The 21029-nt window shown below is 41.8% G+C and overlaps 1 protein-coding gene across 1 annotated transcript in view; it reads right to left on the bottom strand.

The window, feature by feature from the left end:
- LOC128745614 (uncharacterized) overlaps positions 1 to 20537 on the bottom strand; it is a 289476-nt gene extending 268939 nt beyond the window's left edge. Inside the window, exon 1 of the mRNA XM_053842691.1 lies at positions 20363 to 20537. Coding sequence (XP_053698666.1) covers positions 20363 to 20537 — 175 coding nt within the window. The remainder of the gene's footprint in view (positions 1 to 20362) is intronic.
- Positions 20538 to 21029: the final 492 nt, after the last annotated feature.

Here is a 21029-nt window from a genome sequence, read left to right as displayed (position 1 = left end):
TTGGTGCTAACTCTGTTATCGAAATTTGACCTTCTGTTTTAATACGACAGACTTCGCAACCAGCTGTTAGAATACAGGACAGTGCGGGGTCAGTGCTACGATCCTATTGACTCTAACAGCCTCTCCCAGCCGAGATTCGAACATACGACGACTGGTTTAGTAGATTAGCGTCTTACCTCGAGGCCAACTGGGAGGAGTCACAACATTTGCTTGGTGCTTTTGAACGGAAAATAATCATCAACATATTGTCATCATTAATAATTCCCATTTCAGCCGTTGAGAGTTTACCAGACATCACTATGGGGATCGGTAAGGTACGAATGAATAGATAGCGTGTTTTTAAAATGGAATAAGACATCATCTTCTTAAAAGGTACACAGTAACTAGGGAAATAGAATAACACAATGTGGAATATTATAATATAATAAAATCGTGTACGGAATTGGCCATTTGCTAGGGGTTCCCGGAGTCCCCCAACATGTCCAGATTCGACCAACGTGACCCTAGCTAGCAGATTTGGTTTCCATTGATCGAGTTTTTGAATTTTAATGTCGCTCGATAAGTTTTCTTTGGCGCAAACAGCCAAAGCTTACAAGTACATTGTCAACGTCTAGTGCCTGTAGAGATCTTCGCTGGTCTTGTTTACGTTTTGTACATGACCAACAACCCAAACAACTAGAGTTTTCGTAGGCCCGGCGAACCTGGCCCCGACAAATCCTTCAGAAATGTCGGGAGTACAATGTGCCCAGGCATCATATTTTCGTGGATTTTGTTTTTTCGTGGGCAGCAGATGATTCAGTTGAGCGCAAAAAGCTATGGCAAATAATGACGATAACGGTTTTCCGGATAAACTGACGCTGCTGATCAAAAACGAACGCACGCGTGTGCCTCCCTCGAACGGTCATCGTTGATGGAAACGAACTAGGCACGCCCTGGCAGGTGTTGTGGGTTCAAATCCGGTTCTAATCTCTGATTATAGCTTGGTTCGAGCCATGCACCTTCCAGCATTGGACAAAAGATAGGAGTCACAACGACAACTTGTTAAGCATAGCTACCTATTACACCCCCCCCCCCTTCCTTTCCACTCTTTCCCCTTCATTCCCTAAAAAAAACCTTCTTCATTACTTTCCCTTACCGTCCCTTCATCAATTGTAGAATCATCGTTTCAAAAAAAAAACTTGCCGTAAGACGTAGTCCTACGTCAAAAATATTAATATACGCCTGACCGCATTTCAAGGTCATGACTAAAATCACGAGTTTGGTCGAACTAGAAATGGTAGATGAATTCGTGTGTTTGGAATTGCTGGTAACTGTGGACAACAACACTAGTACGGAGAGCCCTACGATCAAGAAGCATACTTCGCCGTACGAAACTGACAATGTACAAAATCCTCATTTGACCGTAGTTCTTTATGAGCTTGAAGCTGTGACGCTGCTCACGGATGATATACGCGACTTGGCCGTATTCGAGTTGCAAGTGTTGCGGATGATATTTGGCGGAGTACAAATTGACAGCGGACAGTGGCGAAGGCGTATGAATCACTAGCTATAGGCACTGGTTGGAGAGTTTTCCATCATACATTTGCTAAACTCGATTGGCTGCGGTGGGTTGAACGCAACGTAAGGATTTTCTTCCACAACCCTACTGGTGCGGCACCAGGAACAGAGGGACGCATTGTACGAGATGGCTGGATTAAGTCGAAAGTGACTTGCAATAACTGAAGTGCCCAGAAAATAAGCGACTGGTGGTATAAGATCTTGTTGAATCAGGACGACTGCTTGAAACAGCACGAGCTACCCCTATGCTGACGACGACGACACTTAGTATATGGCATTTAAGTTTCGCAAATTTTAAGGTCTTGGGCAGTCTGAAGTAAGTACGACTTCCAGCAAGAACACATCTGCTAAATCCTCTGTTACAGTTATTATTCGCGGTCACCAACGATCCGAGGATTGCAAAGCCATCTACCGCCTTTAGATGGTCTCCATCAGATACAACACTATTACCTCTGCGAGCTCTATTGCTAACAGTTACTAGGTGTCAGACATATTCTCTATCAATTTTACATAAAATGCTTAATATTTTTGTTGTGTGTACCGCTTTGCGGTGTACCGCCCAGAACTCTAATTTGACAATGGCCACATCATCAGTGACGCAGATATGAAAACTCAAATTTTCAACTCAAACGTTAAATCCGTATTGCTGTATGCCTGCGAAACATGTTGCGTCTCAGCGGAGACAACGCAAAAACTCCAGGTATTTATTGATCGCTGGTTGCGGTATATCATCCGTCATCACCACTTCAGTCATATCATCCGTGTCTGGTGGCCTGACAACTGGATATCCAATGAGGGACTCCAGTATCGATGTTATCAACAGCCGATAGCAGCATAAATTCGTGAACGTAGTTGAAAGTGTATAGGACACACCTTGAGGAAAGAAACGAACAAGATCTGCAGAGAAGCACTAAACTGGAATCCGCAAGGACAGCGTAGAAAGGGCAGACCCAGAGACTCATCACCAACGTGCACAGCCCTCACCTCGGAAATACCGATGACGACAAGGGTGAACTCTACGCGCAGTTGGAGAGTTAATACGACCGCTGCCCAAAACATGATATCAATTTCGTCATCGGGGATTTCAATGTTCAGGTCGGTCCGGACGGGGAATACAAACCGGTGATTGGAGGATTCAGTATACACCAGTTAACCAATGAAATGGGCCAAAGAATTATCAACGTTGGTGCCTCCAAGAACACGACCGTACGTAGTACTTTCTTCCAGCACAGACTCCTACACAAGTGCACCTGGAGGTCACCAAATCAGACAGAATCACAGATCGACGTTTGATCGACTGACGGCACTTCTCAGATATCATCGACGTCACATCCTATCGAAGCGCTAACGATGGCTCGGACCACCAACCTAGTGATGGTTAAGATGCACCCAAAACTCTTCGTTGTGAACAACATTCAATACCAACGCCAGTCCCGGCTAAATCTCGCGCAGCTGAAACAGCCAGACGTTACCGCAAACTACGCGCACTCACTCGAAGCTGCGCTCCCGAAAGAGGACGAGCTACCAATTGCGAAACGATTTTCGAGAACTTATCAAGCCGGCTTCATCATAGGATGGTCTACAACGGATCAAATATTTACACTGTGGTAGATCCTCCAAAAGGGCAGTGAATACAGAGTTTTCACCATTTGTTCGTTGACTTCAAAGCCGCATATGATACCATCGACCGTAAAGAGCTATGGAAAATCATGGACGAGAACAGCTTCCCTAGGAAACAATAGATATTACAGAGCGCTTAGTACACTGTTTGGATCTCGGGAGGATTGTCAAGTTCATTCGAATTACATGAAGGTGTTGGTCTCTCATGCCGGCTGTTCAACCTAGCACTACCAGGTCTTAAGAATCAAGCAGATATCAACACAGGGGGCACGATCTCCAACACTTACTTACTTATCATGGCTCGCTGTCCGTCAGTATAATGTTCCGCCAAATTACTTGATCCATACAACGTTTAAAAACGACCATTGCTTTCAGATCGCCATCGAGCATTGTCCACGTTTCGTGCCCTCAGAGGACTACCGGTCTTATTAGCGTTTTGTATATGGTACATTTGATCTTGTGGAGTCCGTATTAAATACGACTATCGGTAAGAATACGTCTGCGTATTTCTCTACTGCAGCTGTTATCCAACGTCATCAACGATTCGAGGTATACAAATTCGTCCACCACCTCGAACTCGTCCCGTGCTCGACTACCACACCATTGTCTATGCCAGTTCAATCGCGCTCGTTTCCTCATGCTAACAGATACTTGGTTTTGAATGTATTCACTACTAATCCAACCTTTACTGCCTCACGCTTCAGTTTGGTATACTGCTCAGCAACCGCCTGGGACGTCCTTCCGACAATGTCCACGTCGTCATCAAAACAGATAAATTGGCTAGATTTGTTGACAATCGTACCCGCATGTTAAACCCCGTACGTTTCATAACACCTTTCAGCGCGATGTTGAATACGCGACAGGAAATACCATCGCCTTGTCGAAGTCCCCTCCATGTTTCAAACGGGCTTGAAAACGCGCCCGAAATCCTCACACAGCACCGAACACCATCCACCATCGTGGCCTTTTTCACCGTTTTCGTCCATAGTTTTCCGTAGCTCTTCACGGTCGATAGTATCGTAGGCGGCCTTAAAATCTATGAATAGGCGGTGCGTAGAGACTTTGTATTCGTAACATTTTTGGAAGATCTGTCGCAACACAAAGATTTGGTCCGTTGCCGATCGCCCGTCTACAAAACCGGCTTGATAACTTCCCACGAATCTACTTGCTGGTGGCGAGACGACTAAAAATGATCTGAGAAAGCACTTTATAGCCGGCGCTGAGAATGGTGATCGCTCGATAGTTCTCACATTCCAACTTGTCGCCCTTCTTGTAAATTGGATATATTATTCCTTCCTTTCATTCCTTCGGTAGCTGTTCTGTTTCCCAGATTCTGATTATCAGCCGGTGCAGACAGGTAGCCAACCTATCGGGGCCCATCTTGATAAACTCCGCTGCGATGCCACCCTTGCCAGCAGCCTTGTTGTTTTTGAGCTGCTTAATGGCTTCAATCACTTCACCTATCGTGTGGGTCGGCACATGACCATCATCCGCCGTACTAATATAGTCATTCTCCCTGCTGCCTACGTATTCCATCTCCGCGCCATTCAGGTGCTCATTGTAATGCTGCTTCCACCTATCGATCACCTCATGTTCAGCCGACAAGATTTCTCCGTCTTTATCTCGACATTTTTCAGCTCGCGGTGCAAAACCTTTGCGTGATACGTTCAGTTTCTTGTAGAATTTACACGTTTCCTGAGAGCGATACAGCTGTTCCATGTCCTTGCACTTGAAGCGACCCTCATTTCGTTCTGTAACATTACATGCACGCATTTTCATCTGGCTGAACCCGGATGAATCAACCCCGGTCGGCTCAGAACATAAATTTAACATTTAATTCGATTACCCGCGCCGGTCGGGCAAAATACTTAAATGAAAAAAATCGTCGCATTTGCACCACATTCTAGGTGAACGAACGCGCAAGTTTCTTAACCTGCGGCAACGAACAGTTTCCAAAACAAATGCGCCGTTGCATTTTGCCGACTAAGGTAAACAACGAAGCGCGGAACTGTTCGAGTTGACAAAACAAAGTCCCCGCACGAGGGGCCAAAATGTATGCGCGAGAGGGAAGCTCGGCGGACAGCGTGAGGTCTGCCGCTAGGCAGATTAGGACGGAACTACCTCAAGAAGGAGAAGTTTCCTTAGTGCAAAGAACCTTTTCTAGCAGGTAAGAAATAACTTTGTAAAAGAAGTTGAATAAATTAAGTGATTCGGTTTTGACACGCCGATCCGTCTGGTCGGTAGTGACATTAATTACGTTGTTTTATTTCAGATACCGCTTCATCTGGTGACAGCGGTGGGATCCGAACCCACGCCATTTCTGACTGGTGTCTAAAACCAGCCCAAGACCAGCCATTCCTTCCAGGTGGCGCTTCTCATCCCGGAAAATTGGGTTTGTTGTCTTCTTTTTTGTCTATATCGTTCCACGTTTTGACGAGTCTCCTCCTGCAGCATCGACCGGTTGTTCTCCACGGGCGTGAAACATGGACAATGCTCGAAGAGGACCTGCGAGTGCTCGGAGTTTTCGAAAAACGGGTGCTAAGAACGATCTTCGACTGCGTACAGAGGATCGATGTATGGAAGGGGAGGGCGAACCATGAACTCTCACAGATCTGTAACGAACGCAGTATCCAAAGCAAAACAAAGCCTAGGTGCTACATTCCGTTATCGAAACTTGACCTTTTGTTTTTATACGACAGACTTCTCATCCAGCTGTTTGAGTATACGACAACTAGTATCCAAAGGTGGCTAAAGCTGAATGGATACGATGGGCAGGGCATGCTGCCAGAATGCTGGGCAGCTATCCTGCAAAGATATTGTTTGCCTCAAATCCGGTAGAAACAAGACAACGCGGTGTCCGAGAAATTGGAGAGCGGTAGCCCACAACCGAGAAAATTGCATAAATTTGGTTCAACAGGCTTTGTCTTGGGATGGCAGAAAGTAAGTAAATGAATTGAAGAAGTGTGGAATAACAATCAAAATACCATACTATACTATACTATTGTGGAAAAAGATGGTAGATGCAGTTGAGAATGTCACTGAGCAGAAAATGATGCGAGGTATTTAGCGAAAATTTCCTTAAAGCTTAATATATAACCTGCAAAAATATATTTTGACAAATTTTGTACTGTTGTATCATGAGGAATCATGGACAAATTGAAAATTTTGGGCGACCAAATTTTAAATGGAACAGACTTTAAGTCGTTATTTTGTGACAAGCGTTTCTATACTCTCCGTGTCGTATGATTATTAGTTTTTGACGAAAATTGTTCCAATATGTTATTGGTATGATTACCTCTGTATACAAATCGTAGGCTAGATTAGGTTAGGTTCGGTTGGAATCAACGAATATGCGAATGCTAAATTATTAAAAATTAGGCAGCAATCTGTCGACATTTTGTCACTAATTCTTTACGAAATTGGCAGATAGTGTCATTATACTTTTCCAAATCAACGGAATTTTCACTCCAGTTGAGCAGATGTTGCCCGATACCTTCGTGAAAATGACAGCAGAACGCTGGCACTAGCATCTGTTTCTTCAGAATCATTTACCGTTCAATGTCCACGCACATACACTCAAACGTGGCACAGCCATTAGCGCTATACCCAGCCGAAAACACAGATGGTAAGCTTGCAAGCTTTCGCATTCATTCTGCGTGAGCATCTCCCATTCAGGTTCGTTTCGTCAGAGCATCTCCCAGATCATCGCACTCAGCCCCGACACCTTTGCCCAGAGCCGAGCAAAGCAGTACAAAACAGGTTAAAGCTACCGAACCGAACTATAAACAGACATAGCATCACTCTATTGCAGTTGCTACCGGAACGAAACTATCGATAAAGCTGTTTTCCACGTCTGGCTTCTACCGACTTCCAGTTATGTATGTGCATGTGTGGGTGTGTATGTGCGTACGCGAGCTGTGAGCGAAGTGAACTTCAAGAAACTATAACTTCCTCTCTACCCTTCTTTATCGTAAACTTTCGACTAGTGTAACTAGTTTACAATTTAACGCTACATCCACTTTGGATTACACTTTTGCAACACACATCATTCGCGCCGTGGGTCCGTATCTGATGCAAACTTCATACAACTACAGTTTTGCCTTCCTCGTCGAGGAAAAGCTGTAGTATCGTTTTTTAATTAAGCGAGCTTTGATGATGATCGAGAACCAGTGTCAAATATAACAATCAATCCAGTTTCAACCTTTGGCTGCTCTTAATGTCATTTAAAGGGCGTTATAGTGCAGTTAGGTTTTGACGATTCCAAAAGTTTCATTTTGAGTTTAAGATATTTTATTCAATGCAAGAAAACTATACATTTCACCGCTAGGTGGATTACAGCCGGTCTTCAGTCCAAGTCTAGGTTAGTCAGTTGGTTGATTTTCCGGCTGGTGAAGAGTCGCAATTTTCTTCTCTTTCATTTTCGCTCTTCTTCGTTATAAGTTTGACCAGTAGTGATTACAATTATACTGTTGGTCAAGCGTGCTGTCGAAACCATTGCATCATAAATAAATAATAAAACGTTCGTAGAATAAACTTGGTACTGGGTTGTATTTTGCAGGCCTCCGACTAAATTTATTGCACCATAGTTTACAAACTTTTAGGTTGTCGCGTCGATTTGAGGAGAAAAATCTTTCTTTGTTATTTTCAGGTCACTAAGCACTTTCAGCAGTTCTTTCCTCTTTTGTTCTCAAAAATGCGTTCAAGATTTTCGGAAAAAGAGATACGCTACTCAAGTTTTTTTATATTTTAAGGCACAAATAGTTATTAACTGTTTTTGAATTAAAAAATATGCAAGTCGTAAATTGGTGAACTCCTACACAAAAGAAATACTATGACTGTATGTATTTAGATATTAACCCTATCACTCCGGTGAAATTAATGGTTATACAAAAGAAAGGAAAAATGTAAAACATGCGTGTTGGGGGTAAGGACAATTGTCAGCACTGCGACAGATACGTTCCTCTCTGAAGCTCCCACGTTTAAAACAAGCCAAATATCTACCATATCAAACATTCCCTTAACACAGCGCCTCAGTGCACTGACTGGGTACATTAAGCACCAACGAGCATAACTATGCGTGCAATATCAACCGGCAAAGGCAACTTAACAAATTGCCATACAAATGGTTAACAAATTTGCTGCAACTGCCGCCTGGCATTCATTGAGGTAGGCAGCAAAAGTTCACACCCAACGGATATTGCTGATATTGTTTTGACTACGCGCACACACAACAGATTAAGTGGATATATAAATCAAGCAAAGCACACATACACAGACACACACACACGCCCAGTTGGGTGCACTCCCTGCGTATTTTGTTTGTTGATTTTGTTTTGTTTTAAATGGAATTTATTCAACTTTGTTCCCCGGTGAAATCGTTTAGTTTCGATACAATTTTCCGACTGAATGCACTTCTAGTGAATATATTGCTTTTTTCATTTCGATTCCAAGAGCAGGACGGCTCACGTTCAGGGAATCGAAAGGGTGTTCAACGATGTTAACGTTTTACCCAGGTTCACTATAGACAATGGTTATTTGTCTACTACCATTTCATTGTACATTGTAGTAAATCTCGCTTATAATAATGTGTAAAACAATTGGGCTACAGTAAACTCCACGACAAGCTGGACCGCCCGCAGGAAGGCTATGACCTGGACGGCGGCGTCTCGCTTTGCGAGACCCAGTAAAAAAGGCTCTAATTCGCAAATAGCGCTGAATTATGCATAATGAGAAGAATGTAAGAATTATTTGTTGTAAAAACTACAATCTGAATTTTAAATAATATTATTCAGTTCTCCCTGGTAATGCACGTGAAAAGCTAAATCAACATTCTTTTGTTTTAGTTTTTGGCCTCCTTTCAGAATCCGACCGCCATACGACTAACTTCGACGGACGCCGCTGTTTGACGCTGATTCTGTTTTGATTAGTGAGTTTTATTTGGTTCGTTTTCTGCACCCAGTGCAATGCTATTTTGTGCAATTTTCAAACAATTCATTATGTATTATGCTTGCGCTCGGGTGGCTTTAGTACGGGCGCATGGGCGTTTTTTTGTACAGCATTCTCACGTTTTGCTGTGTCCTAAAGTACGTCTCCCACCCGTGTCACAACGCGACGGCGTTGCGATAGGGTGGGCAGGGTGACTCAGTCAGTGGGTCGCCACTGTTGTAATTTTACGACGCCGCGCCGCGCTGAATAGATGAAACAAACAAACAAACAAAAAATGAAAAAGCAGTGCGAAAGTTGTAGACAGGCAATGGGTCGTGAAAATGGAGCGGTATTTTTCTGGTATTTAATGCTTGAGAAACACTGTCCGGTCAACTGTACAAAGTGAGAAAATTGACGCGAGCGCATTTGTCGGCAGTTGTTTTTTCTCTGCCATTATAATCAATATTGCATATTGAAATTTTATTTGAATACCAACGCGATTGACTGTCATTTATTAACCATGCAATTGATTTCTATGACCCTTAATTGCTAGGGCAAATCAGTCAATCAACATTGCATTAGCTACATTCATTAAACGATTTGCAATGCAAACAAAATCCAGTTGTCATCGACTGCTGCAGTAGTACAGCACTACAAAGCAACGCTGCACATGAAATCGTTTTTGCTGCAACAAAAACCAGCCATGCTGCTACTACTAAAGTATGCACGGTCGAAACCGGCACTTTGACGTTTTTAACTCGACAACTAGTGGCACAGCTGAGCACATTAGAAACACATTTGCAAATCACGTTAGAAATCTGTTTTTCAATCTCCTCACATTATCACATATCGGAAATAAATATATTTTAATTAATTTTTATACGCTCTTAATTTTCATTTATATATTAGAGCCTTTCTCAATTCTTTCCACACCTTCAATTTTTCACTGTTTATTCATTGGAGCATTTTTCAGCTGCTCTATTTATGACTTTTTCAAGGCTTTAATGTTTTATTCTTCATACTTCCTTTGTTTTAATTTTCAATATTCAATATTCAATCTTTTCTTACTATTTTCACATTTTTAATTCTTTCGTCGTTTCAATCAAAACCAATTTCATTCCTTCATTCCTTTGTTCTTTCATTCCTTCATTGTATCATCGTTTCATTGTTTCATTCATTTGTTCAGTTTATTCTTTCGTTCTTTCTCTCTTTCATTCTTTCATCTTTTCATCCTTTCATTCTGTCATTCTTTCATTCTTTCATTCTTTCATTCTTTCATTCTTTCATTCTTTCATTCTTTCATTCTTTCATTCTTTCATTCTTTCATTCTTTCATTCTTTCATTCTTTCATTCTTTCATTCTTTCATTCTTTCATTCTTTCATTCTTTCATTCTTTCATTCTTTCATTCTTTCATTCTTTCATTCTTTCATTCTTTCATTCTTTCATTCTTTCATTCTTTCATTCTTTCATTCTTTCATTCTTTCATTCTTTCATTCTTCCATTCTTTCATTCTTTCATTCTTTCATTCTTTCATTCTTTAATTCTTTAATTCTTTCATTCTTGAATTCTTTCATTCTTTCATTCTTTCATTCTTTCATTCTTTCATTCCTTCATTGTATCATCGTTGCATTGTTTCTTTAATTAATTCAGTCTATTCTTTCATTCTTTCACTCTTTCATTCATTCTTTTAATCTTTTAGTCTTGGGTTGTGGATGTGTGTTTTGTACTGAAGGAAATGTCGACTATGAAACAGAAAAATTCATCCTTTTCTTGAAGTGCCTTTTGCACGAAGCTGTACCAATGAAAAGAAGAAGACGAAGTAAACATAGTAAATAGCCTGTGTGGTTCAACCCACATCTAAAAAATCTTAAAAATAGAAAACAAAAAGCACACAAAAAATTAAAAAATGAAAACCATACCATTAACTTGAATAATTATCTCAATATTTGCGAAGAACTCAACTCGGCCACTAAAATCGCGTATGAAGAATATAATAGTAAAGTCGAAAATAAAGTCAAATCATGCCCAAAAAATTTCTTTAACTATGTAAATACTAAATTGAAAAGCAGTAATTTCCCATCCCAAATGAAACTTGACGGGCTTATTGGAAATAATACTAATGAAATCTGCAACCTTTTCGCAAATTTCTTTCAAGAAGTATATACAACATTTACCGAAGAAGACCGCGACCAGGAATATTTCTCATTTATCCCCGAATTTTCTAACGACATATCTGTCTCTCAACTATCAGAAATTGACGTATTTGAAGCACTCAAAGGCTTGAATGCGTCAAAAGGGCCGGGGCCTGACGGAATAGCACCAATATTTCTCAAAAACCTGGCCGAAGAACTTGCTACACCATTACAACGCCTATTTAACATGTCTCTGAAAAATGGAAAATTCCCGGAAATATGGAAATCTTCGTATTTAGTCCCTATCTTCAAATCAGGAACAAAATCAGACATCCGAAACTACCGTGGAATTGCCATTATCTCTTGCATTCCTAAACTATTTGAATCAATTATAAATGAAAAAAAATTTCAACAAGTAAAACACAAAATTACAAGTCAGCAACACGGCTTTTTAAAGGCCGCTCTACTGCCTCAAACCTTCTGGAATTTGTAACTTTTACTCTTAATGCAACCACGACAGTGGCAACCACGTCGAGACTATTTACACGGACTTTAGTAAGGCATTTGACAGAATAGACATACCATTATTAATCTTCAAATTAAGAAAAATTGGAATAGAACCGAAGCTCTTGAAATGGTTTCAATCATATTTAACGGAACGTAAACAAATTGTTCGCTTTCAAAATGCCCTCTCGGACCATATTCAAGTCACCTCTGGGGTTCCCCAAGGTTCCCACTTAGGGCCACTTCTTTTCATTTTGCACGTAAATGACATTTCCTCTATACTTAACCATTCAAAAGTACTTGTATATGCAGACGACATGAAAATATATATGGAAATAAAAAATGCCCATGACGTCGCAGTATTTCAGAATGAAGTCAATGTATTCAACACTTGGTGCAACAAATCTTTACTAAACCTGAATGTAAAAAAATGTAACTCAATAGCATTTAGCAGGAAAATTCAAACTCCCTCTATTGACATATACTTAGGAAATAATATTGTACCAAAATGTAAAATTGCAAGGGATCTAGGAGTAATCTTAGACTCAAAACTACCATTTACAGAACATTACAATACCATTATTAACAAAGTAAATATAATGCTGGGCTTTATCAAACGCTTCAGTCATAATTTCAAAGACCCGTACACAATAAAACTTTTATACATTACATATGTAAGACCTATTCTGGAATATTGCAATATTGTATGGCACCCACACACTGCGTTACACGAAGGACGCATTGAATCTGTTCAGCAACAATTCCTACTATACGCGCTTCGAAAACTTAACTGGACAGTATTTCCATTACCATCTTATGAAGCGCGCTGCATGCTCATCCATATACAAACACTTAAAGAACGTCGCGAACAAGCAATGCTTTACTTTATCAATGACATTATTTCTCAACGCACCCAGTCCGCAGATTTGCTTGCTCTTTTATGCGCCGAGTCGTAACCTTATAACTAGAAAAATATTTATGGAAAAATCATATAAAACCAATTATGCGAAAAATGGACCAGTCAATAACATGATACGTCTTTATAATCTAAATTGCGAAAGAATTGACATCACTTTATCCAGAATCCAAATTAAACTACGACTTAGCCATAGGAATAATGTATAGTATATAAGTAAACATTGTAATAATATTATTGTATGTAGTCTACAAATGCTTGACGAATAAAACATAAAACATAGAAGATGTGGATGTGGATAATTCAATTGGCTAATTTTTGACTTTGACTTTGCCCGCACTGTTAGCTCCGGAGTACGATGCTGGTTTAACAAGCCAGTCGTCGTAGGTTCGAATCTCAACTGAGCGGTGCCGCTATTGAGACAATAGGATCTTTACATTAGCTCCGTAGTTTTCCTGTACTCTAATAACCGGCTGCGAAGTCTGTCGATAAAGAAGTTCTTAAGGTCAAGTTCTTAAGGACGTTCAAACCCATGGGTTTGCTTTTTTTGACTTACAATTTAAGTTAAAATTTGCACGAAATGTTCTCTAGAAATTTCACCATTAACCTAAAGCGTCACATGCTTCATCTATGACGGACCGAATGTTTCAATAAATTTCCTAGAAGTTGTAGAACCTTGTTCTTTTTTCTACACCACCGCAAACATTCACCAACGGCAGTATACAATACTGTCATTGCCTAGAAACTTTGATTAATTTATTTCCCATCTCGTCTCCGGCACAAGCGTTCGAACAAGTTATCAGCCATATGATCGAAGGCATGGGCTTATCGTCTTCGATCACTTAATCCATATACCTTCTGCGCGACACGAACAGTAGTTCTCGCAAATATGCACTAAGTACAGCATTGTTCTAAAAAGTACTATGGGAACATTGCAGATAATGAACAAATTATTTGGAAACTTTCAAAGCATTCGATCAAAACAGAGCTATGTGAATACACTTATGTAGTTGTTTTATAAATTTTTACGCACTAAAGCAGTAAATTGAAGAACAACATAGGAATAATTGTTGAGTAAAGCTCGGGCGAACCCTCCTTAAGATGACATAAAAACCTGATCTTTTAGCAATAATACAAAAATGTAACATATTACGTAAACATACTAAATATACCTATGACATATACCTACCATTTAAAGTTAGTTAATTATAACGTTAGGATGTAAATATTTCACAACAAACATGAGTATAGTTAGAAACAATGTGTATGAAAGAACAGAAGCGGTAACAGGTTCCTTCAAACCATAAAATGAACAGTACAATCAAGGTTGTAGTTATATCAAAAAATCGTAAAAACGACGTAAGGTGTAACAGAAACTAAAATTTTCCGAGTTGTTCTAGATACTAAGCTGCTAATTGCCGCTGCATCACGTTGGTCAACGCCGCCTACAAGGTTTTGTAGGCTCGCAGATTTTGTTGCGTTGTCTATCCCCAATAGCAAGAGAATTTGTAGGGCAGTATCAGGCGGGCTCTATGGGGGCCCGTGCTATTACGGATCAAATTTTAACTCTTCGACAAATCCTCCAGAAATGTCGGGAGTACAACGTGCCCACGCATCATATTTTCGTGGATTTCAGGGCAGCATACGATACAGTTGAACGAGAACAGCTATGGCAGATTATGCACGAGTACGGTTTTCCGGACAAACTGACGCGGCTGATCGAAGCTACTCTGGAGCGAGTGATGTGCTACGTGCGTGTTTCGGGGACAGTCTTAAGTCCATTCGAATCGCTAGAGAGTTGCAGCAAGGGGATGAACTGTCCTGTATGTTATTCAATATCGCTATTAAAGGTGCGATCCGGCGAGCGGGCATCAAAACGAGAGGAACGATCTTCAACAAGAATAGCCAACTCCTAGCCTTCGCAGACGACCTCGACATCATTACTAGAAACCTTGGGACAGCGAAGAGAATCTACGCCTACGTTACAAATCAATGCGTCGAAAATCAAATATATGGTAGGTAGAGACACGGACAGTAACTATTAATGGTGATGAACTGGAGGTGGTTGATGAGTTCGTATATTTGAAATCTCTGGTCACCGTCGACAATAATACGAGTAAGGAGATCCAACGACGCATTCAAGCTGGAAATCGAGCCTACTTTTCCCTCCGCAAGATGCTTAGATCTGGGAGCATGCATCGCCGCACAAAGCTGGCGATGTACAAAACGCTAATCAGACCGGTAGTCCTCTACGGATTTGAGACAGTAACTTTGCTTACGGAGGACCTACGTGCAGTTGCCGTTTTTGAACGAAACCCAAGTAGCACACTTTAGGTCCATTTAGTTGTAGCAACCGGATTACGACTGAAATTAGTCATATTTCGGTTACCACAACAACTTTATAACAACCGTGCTAGTAGGGAAGGTGTTGCGGACTATTTTTGGCGCAGTACAAACAGAAAGCGGAGAGTGGCGGAAGCGTATGAATCACGAGCTACAGGCACTGCTTGCAGAGATTCCCTTCGTACACCTGGTAAAATTTGAAAGACTATGGTGGGCCGGCCACGTCGCAGGGATGCCGGACGACTGTGCAGTGAAATCCGTTCTCTTCAAGAACCCCGCCGGCACCAGAAATAGAGGGTCCCAACGTGCTAGATGGCTCGACCAGGTTGTAGCCGACTTGCGTGTGTCGAGACGCGCAACGAATTGGCGACGAGTAGCCCAGAACCGAGTATAATGGAGAGGAATTCTTGAGACGGCAAGAGCCACCCCGGCTCTCGGCTGCTAAAGTAAAGTAATCTAGATACTAAGGTTCAATTCACAAAATCCAAATTAATGACGAAAAATCAGATAAACTATGCATTTTGCAGAGTGCGTGATATCGCATTTTATTTCATTTTCATTCATCCTACGAGATAAAAGCCGACCGATTTAACAGAAAAATGAGTTTGGCACAGCCACAAGTTCGTAGAAAGATCAATGGGGAAACAGATTTCACAGTCACCAACGAATACGTCCAGCAATTTTAGTGTATCAGTGTTTAACAGCAATGTCAATTCATCGGAACTCAGCAAACAAAAGCGGACCAATGTTGCTTCTCTGTGGTACAACTGTGTTATCAGAGAAGAGCATGCAAAATAGGGACTGAGTTGCATATGTATTTTTAGTAGGTAATTAGTAGGATTATAATGATTGAATTGGCTAAAGTGTGAGAATTACTATGATTAAATATCCCGGATTAGTTTGCAGGAATTCAGAAAAATTTGGAGTGTGGTATTTCAGAAAATGTGTTTTTTAACGTCCCTGAGAAGCTAATTCAGGGTACGTGGGAATCGGGTTACCCCCGACCTGCTAAAAACTTTCCCGAGTCTCCAGCCTCAATCCCTCCCGGCACCACCTTATCGGTATTACTTCAAGGGCTGTTGTGGGGCTGTTGTGCTATACACCCGCTTAGCTAACTACTTGGAGACTTTAGTAGTTAGTTACTCCTGGCCTGTCGCTGCAGTTCCAGGAGGATCTCTGTGGCGACTGCACTAACCGCTCACCAGATGGTCGAAGTCGTGCACATCCCATGAACCAAGTTGTCTGGAGTAGTGTCCCACCCACTCACTGCCATCATGTCACTACTCGTATTAGCAAAACGAAGACACGCGAAAAAGACATGTTCTGCGGTCTCCACACATTCAGGACACTCGGGGGTCTCCGCATGCCTGAACTTATGCAGATACTGCCTAAAAGAACCATGACCTGACAGGATCTCTGACAGGTAAAAACTGGTCTCGCCTTGGCGCCTATCGACCCATCCGTATAACTTCAGATTTAGTCCACGTGTCTGCCCTTCGTGGAGTTAAACCATTCACGCTCCCATTTGAACATCGAGGCCTGTCTAATAGTACTCCGTATACCTATCGTGCCACGTAGACCGTAGCACCGTGCGTCCTCCTCGATGACGATACCAATAGGCATCATACCAGCCAGGATGCAAATTGTGTCATATGACACGGTATGGTACACACTAGCGACCCTCAGGCACACGAGGCGATGGGTGCTTTCCAACTTGCGTAGGTAGCTGTTTTTTCTTAACGCCGATGACCACGCCGGTCCACCGTACCTAAGTATTGATACGACCACATTGGCAAGAAGCTTGCGTTTGCTGCCATATACTGCCGAGCTATTGGGCATCATCCGAGATAGTGCAGAAATAGCTGCGGAAGCCCTCTTACAAGCATATTCTACGTGTGAAAGTGAGCTTATCATCGACCATAACCCCTAAGAGTTTCAGGAACCGCGTTGACGGGATAGCACAGTCTCCGACGCTGATCGTTGAGTGCTGCTCTGACGTGCGATTATTTACCACAATAACTTCTATCTTGTGATGCGCTACCTCCAGTTTCCTGGAGCGCGTCCAGTCTTCGACGATGCTGATAGAGTGTGTAGCTGTCAACTCAACCTCTTCAATTGATTCGCCATAAACTTCCAGGGTGATGTCGTCTGCGAAGCCGACAATCACAACCCCTATAGGGAACTTCAGTTTCAACACCTCGTCGTACATAATGTTCCACAACACCAGGTCCAGGATGATACCTTGCGGAACCCCTGCGGTTATTGTGACGCATTTCTGGCCCTTTTCTGTGTTGTAGCATAGCACTCGGTTCTGGAAATAATTTTCCAGAATCTTGTACAGCTACACCGGTACGTGGAGGCTCCTGAGCGATCTGGCTATGGAGTCCCAACTAGCGCTGTTAAACGTATTCCTTACACGCTTCTTACGTTGGAGTGCTACCTGTGCTGTCTTAATGACAGTCAAGGTTGCATCCAACGTAGACTTGCCTTTACGGAACCCGAACTGGTTATTTGACGGGCCGTCTGCACCCTCGATGTGCTTCACCAGGCTGTTGAGGAGAACCCTCTCAAGCACCTTGCCCGCGGTATCTAGCAGGCAGATCGGCCTTTATGACGACGGGACGCCCGGAGGTTTTCCCGTCTCTGGCAAAAGAACCAACCTCTGTCGCTTCCATCTATCTGGGAAAAAACCTTCGTCCAAACATTTCTGCATTACTGCCCTGAATAATTCGAGGGCCTCCTTGATAGCCGCTTTAACGACCATGTTCGGGATGCCGTCCAGTCCCGGTGCCATGCTCACCTCAAGGGATTGAGCGATCTCAATGAGTTCCTCATTCGTGAGGCCTCGCCTCCACCCCGGCCTCTTAGCCGCCTACACTCACATAATTTTGAATATTCGGCGGGGCTCCATGGTCTGATATACTGGAACGTCGGACGTGGAGTGACTCAGCGGCCGCAGGTCAAGGTCTGGACTCATGGCGCGGAAAAAACCCTCAATGATTCGCCCCATAATCTCTGGCGATTGCTCGGCGGGCGCTATTACACCCTTGGTTTTGGCCCTAACGATCCTATAGGCGTCACCCGACGGGCTCGCTTTGGCAATAGTGCACAATCTTTCGAAGTAGGCTCGTTTGCTGACTTTAATTTCACTTTTGAGCGCCACTCTTGCGGCGGCAAGTGCTGCGTGGCGCTCCGCCCTGTCTTAGTCAGACCGGGCTCTTTGCTCTTTGCTCTTTTAGCACCGGGTTTGCTATCGCATCTGTCCACCAATAAACTGGTTACCTTCGATTTATAGGGTGACGCTTTCTATGCATAGTAGCGTCATACGCACGCGAAAGTACCGCTATTAAAACATCGGCGCTTGAGTCGAGTATAATGCGTTTATTGCGCTCTCGTCGAATCGCATCCGCAAAGGCTTCGGGATCGAAGTATGCTGTTTTCCATCCGCGGGTGATTGAAATGTTAATAATTTTTGAAACGGTGGTTCTACAATTGATGAAGGGATGGTAGGGGAAAGTAATGAAAATGTTTTGGAGTGGTGGAAAAAGAGCGGAAAGGTGAGGGGGGGAGGGTTTATTGGTAGCTACGCTTAACAAGTAGTCGTTGTGACTCGTACCTTTTGTCCAATATGTACTGGAAGGTACATGAGTTGAATCAAGCTATAATCTGATATTATAACTGGATTCGAACCCACAGCATGCGCCAGGGATTTCCATTAATTTCATTTAATTTTCATTTAATTCCAGGTTAGTATGTTAGACTAATAACATTTATTATTGTTATTATTTAGGGGAATGTCGTCGTGTTTGGGCCATCTTTTGGTTCACAAATCTCATTTCAAAAGAAACTTTGGAAATTTAACAAAGGTCTGATTAATAGTTCGTATTTAGACCTTTGCATTTAGACCTTTATTAAATTTCCAAAGTTTCTTTTGAAATGAGATTTGTGGACCAAAAGATGGCCCAACCACGACGACATTCCCCTACTTATAGACTACTCATTATTCCTGTGGCTAAGTCGTGTTTGGATTCTGGGTATAATAGAGTAATGTCAATTTTTTCACAGCATAGGTTATAATAAAGTGGCATACAATTGACAGCTCTATCTTTCGCGTAATTGGTTTTGTTTAAATTTTCCAAATATATTCTTCGGGTTTTAAGATTAAGCCAAGTCCCATAAAAATTTAATTGCTGGACGAATTTTTCGGAATGAAACCTCTTTTAAAAATATTAAATCAAAACTGAAAGCACATTTACAGAAATATATGTACAGGTTTCAAACAGTAACTCACTATGGAAATTCATTCTGTCAACTACTAATAGATTTCACTTTGTCATTTACCAGACTAATGTCTTCTGTGTCTGACAGAACTCCATTTTCCAACTCGGTTTTCGAAAGCTCACCGTCCCGCATCACCGAGCGATGACGACAATTAAATGAATTTAGTACCGCGTGCACTCTAAGCTGTCGCGGCAGAAATAGTGACGCATGCTTCGCTGCATTTGCCTTATGTTAAAATCGTAGCATACGCATTAAAACCGAGTTCATTCGCGCAATAAACTAGCCTTTAACTAGTCTTTTCGAATGCTTTTTTTTCGTCGCATGGCCCGACGCATTTCTCGGTCAGCGGATTGCTGGAAGCCCTTCCATCGCGCGTGGCTGCACTGAAGCTCGGCGTTGCAAAAGACACTTCTAATAACTCTATTGTTGTAATTATTAACTCAAGCTCCAGGCAGCGCAAACAGATGCAGAAAGATAGATAGTGTTTAATGTGTGGTATGATATTTGCAAGTTCACTGGTGTTAATACCATAACTTTACACAGAACATGTCAATCCATGAACTTGTCAGCACATTTTTGCCAAATGTGCTTACTTTGAATTTGGGTTTTACTGTGAGCGGATTTCTTTTACTTTTTCCCATCACATTTATCTTTGTCGTATCCTCCTAGACCAATGTTACCAAAGAAAGTGAATGCAATGGGAGTGAGTGCGAACATGGTTTAAATTCAGTTTTAAAGCATTATTCGATGTCTGTATGTTTAACGGTGAATCGAACAGTTATGGAAAGGAACAAATCCATGGTGAATGGCAACCATTATTGTTTTATGCCAAAAAATCATTCAAATTTGAACAATCATCAACAACAGCTTTCACATTTGCTCTAATCATTTTCAATTTGTTCTTTTGTATTGTCACTTTCTTCAGTTTTGTATTGTCCCTTGTTTTGTGTTAATGAGCTGCAAACTTGATTCATTCTAATTTAGCTGAACTGAAAGTAGGTACAACTGCAGCTTGAATAACCTTGTAGTGTATGAACGCTGTATTCAAATTTAAATGTCGATACAATCAAACGTTCAACTAACCTGCACCGAGAGGTGTTCCGTGGACGGCACCCAGCCCGGACCGGCGGCCATTGTTGCCCAGCAAGCTGCCGATTAACGATGATGGTGCTGACTCGGCCGACGACGGTGAAATCGAAAGATCCAAACGAAACTGTGGCGCCAGGATAAACACCACCCCTAGTATAATCCAGTTCATTATCATCCACTAATGACATCACCGAATTCTCATTTAAATTTTAATCGAAAGCACATAACGCACGGGCAAGCGGGCAGAGCTGTAGCCTGTGGGACGTCGTGACGACGCCTTCGACAGACGGTTATTTTCCACGCTGCAGTTTTTTTTATTTATTTCTACAAATTGACACAACACTTCAGAAACATACACGACATTAATAGACACTGATTTCAAGCGGAACTTTGACGCAATCTAACATTAGAGATTTTTCTCTTACATACACTGCATAGGATATGACAAAAGCGAGCTCTTCTTAACTTTGTTGTAGGATAGTAGCAATTTTAAACTTTCCCATCGATGCCACACACAAACACAATACTGATAACTATATTTCCTATTAAAACTTCTCACTCACAGCCATAATGCTGATCAAATTTCATTCATCTTGCTAATCTGTTCCGTAGGATTATTTTTGCTTCTTCTTTTTTTCGATCAGATTTTACAAACCCCCGA

The sequence above is a fragment of the Sabethes cyaneus genome, chromosome 1, assembly GCF_943734655.1.
Source record: "Sabethes cyaneus chromosome 1, idSabCyanKW18_F2, whole genome shotgun sequence".
NCBI lineage: Eukaryota > Metazoa > Arthropoda > Insecta > Diptera > Culicidae > Sabethes > Sabethes cyaneus.
The sequence above is the reverse complement of the archived record's forward strand: the minus strand, read 5'-3'. Positions and strand labels throughout refer to the sequence as shown.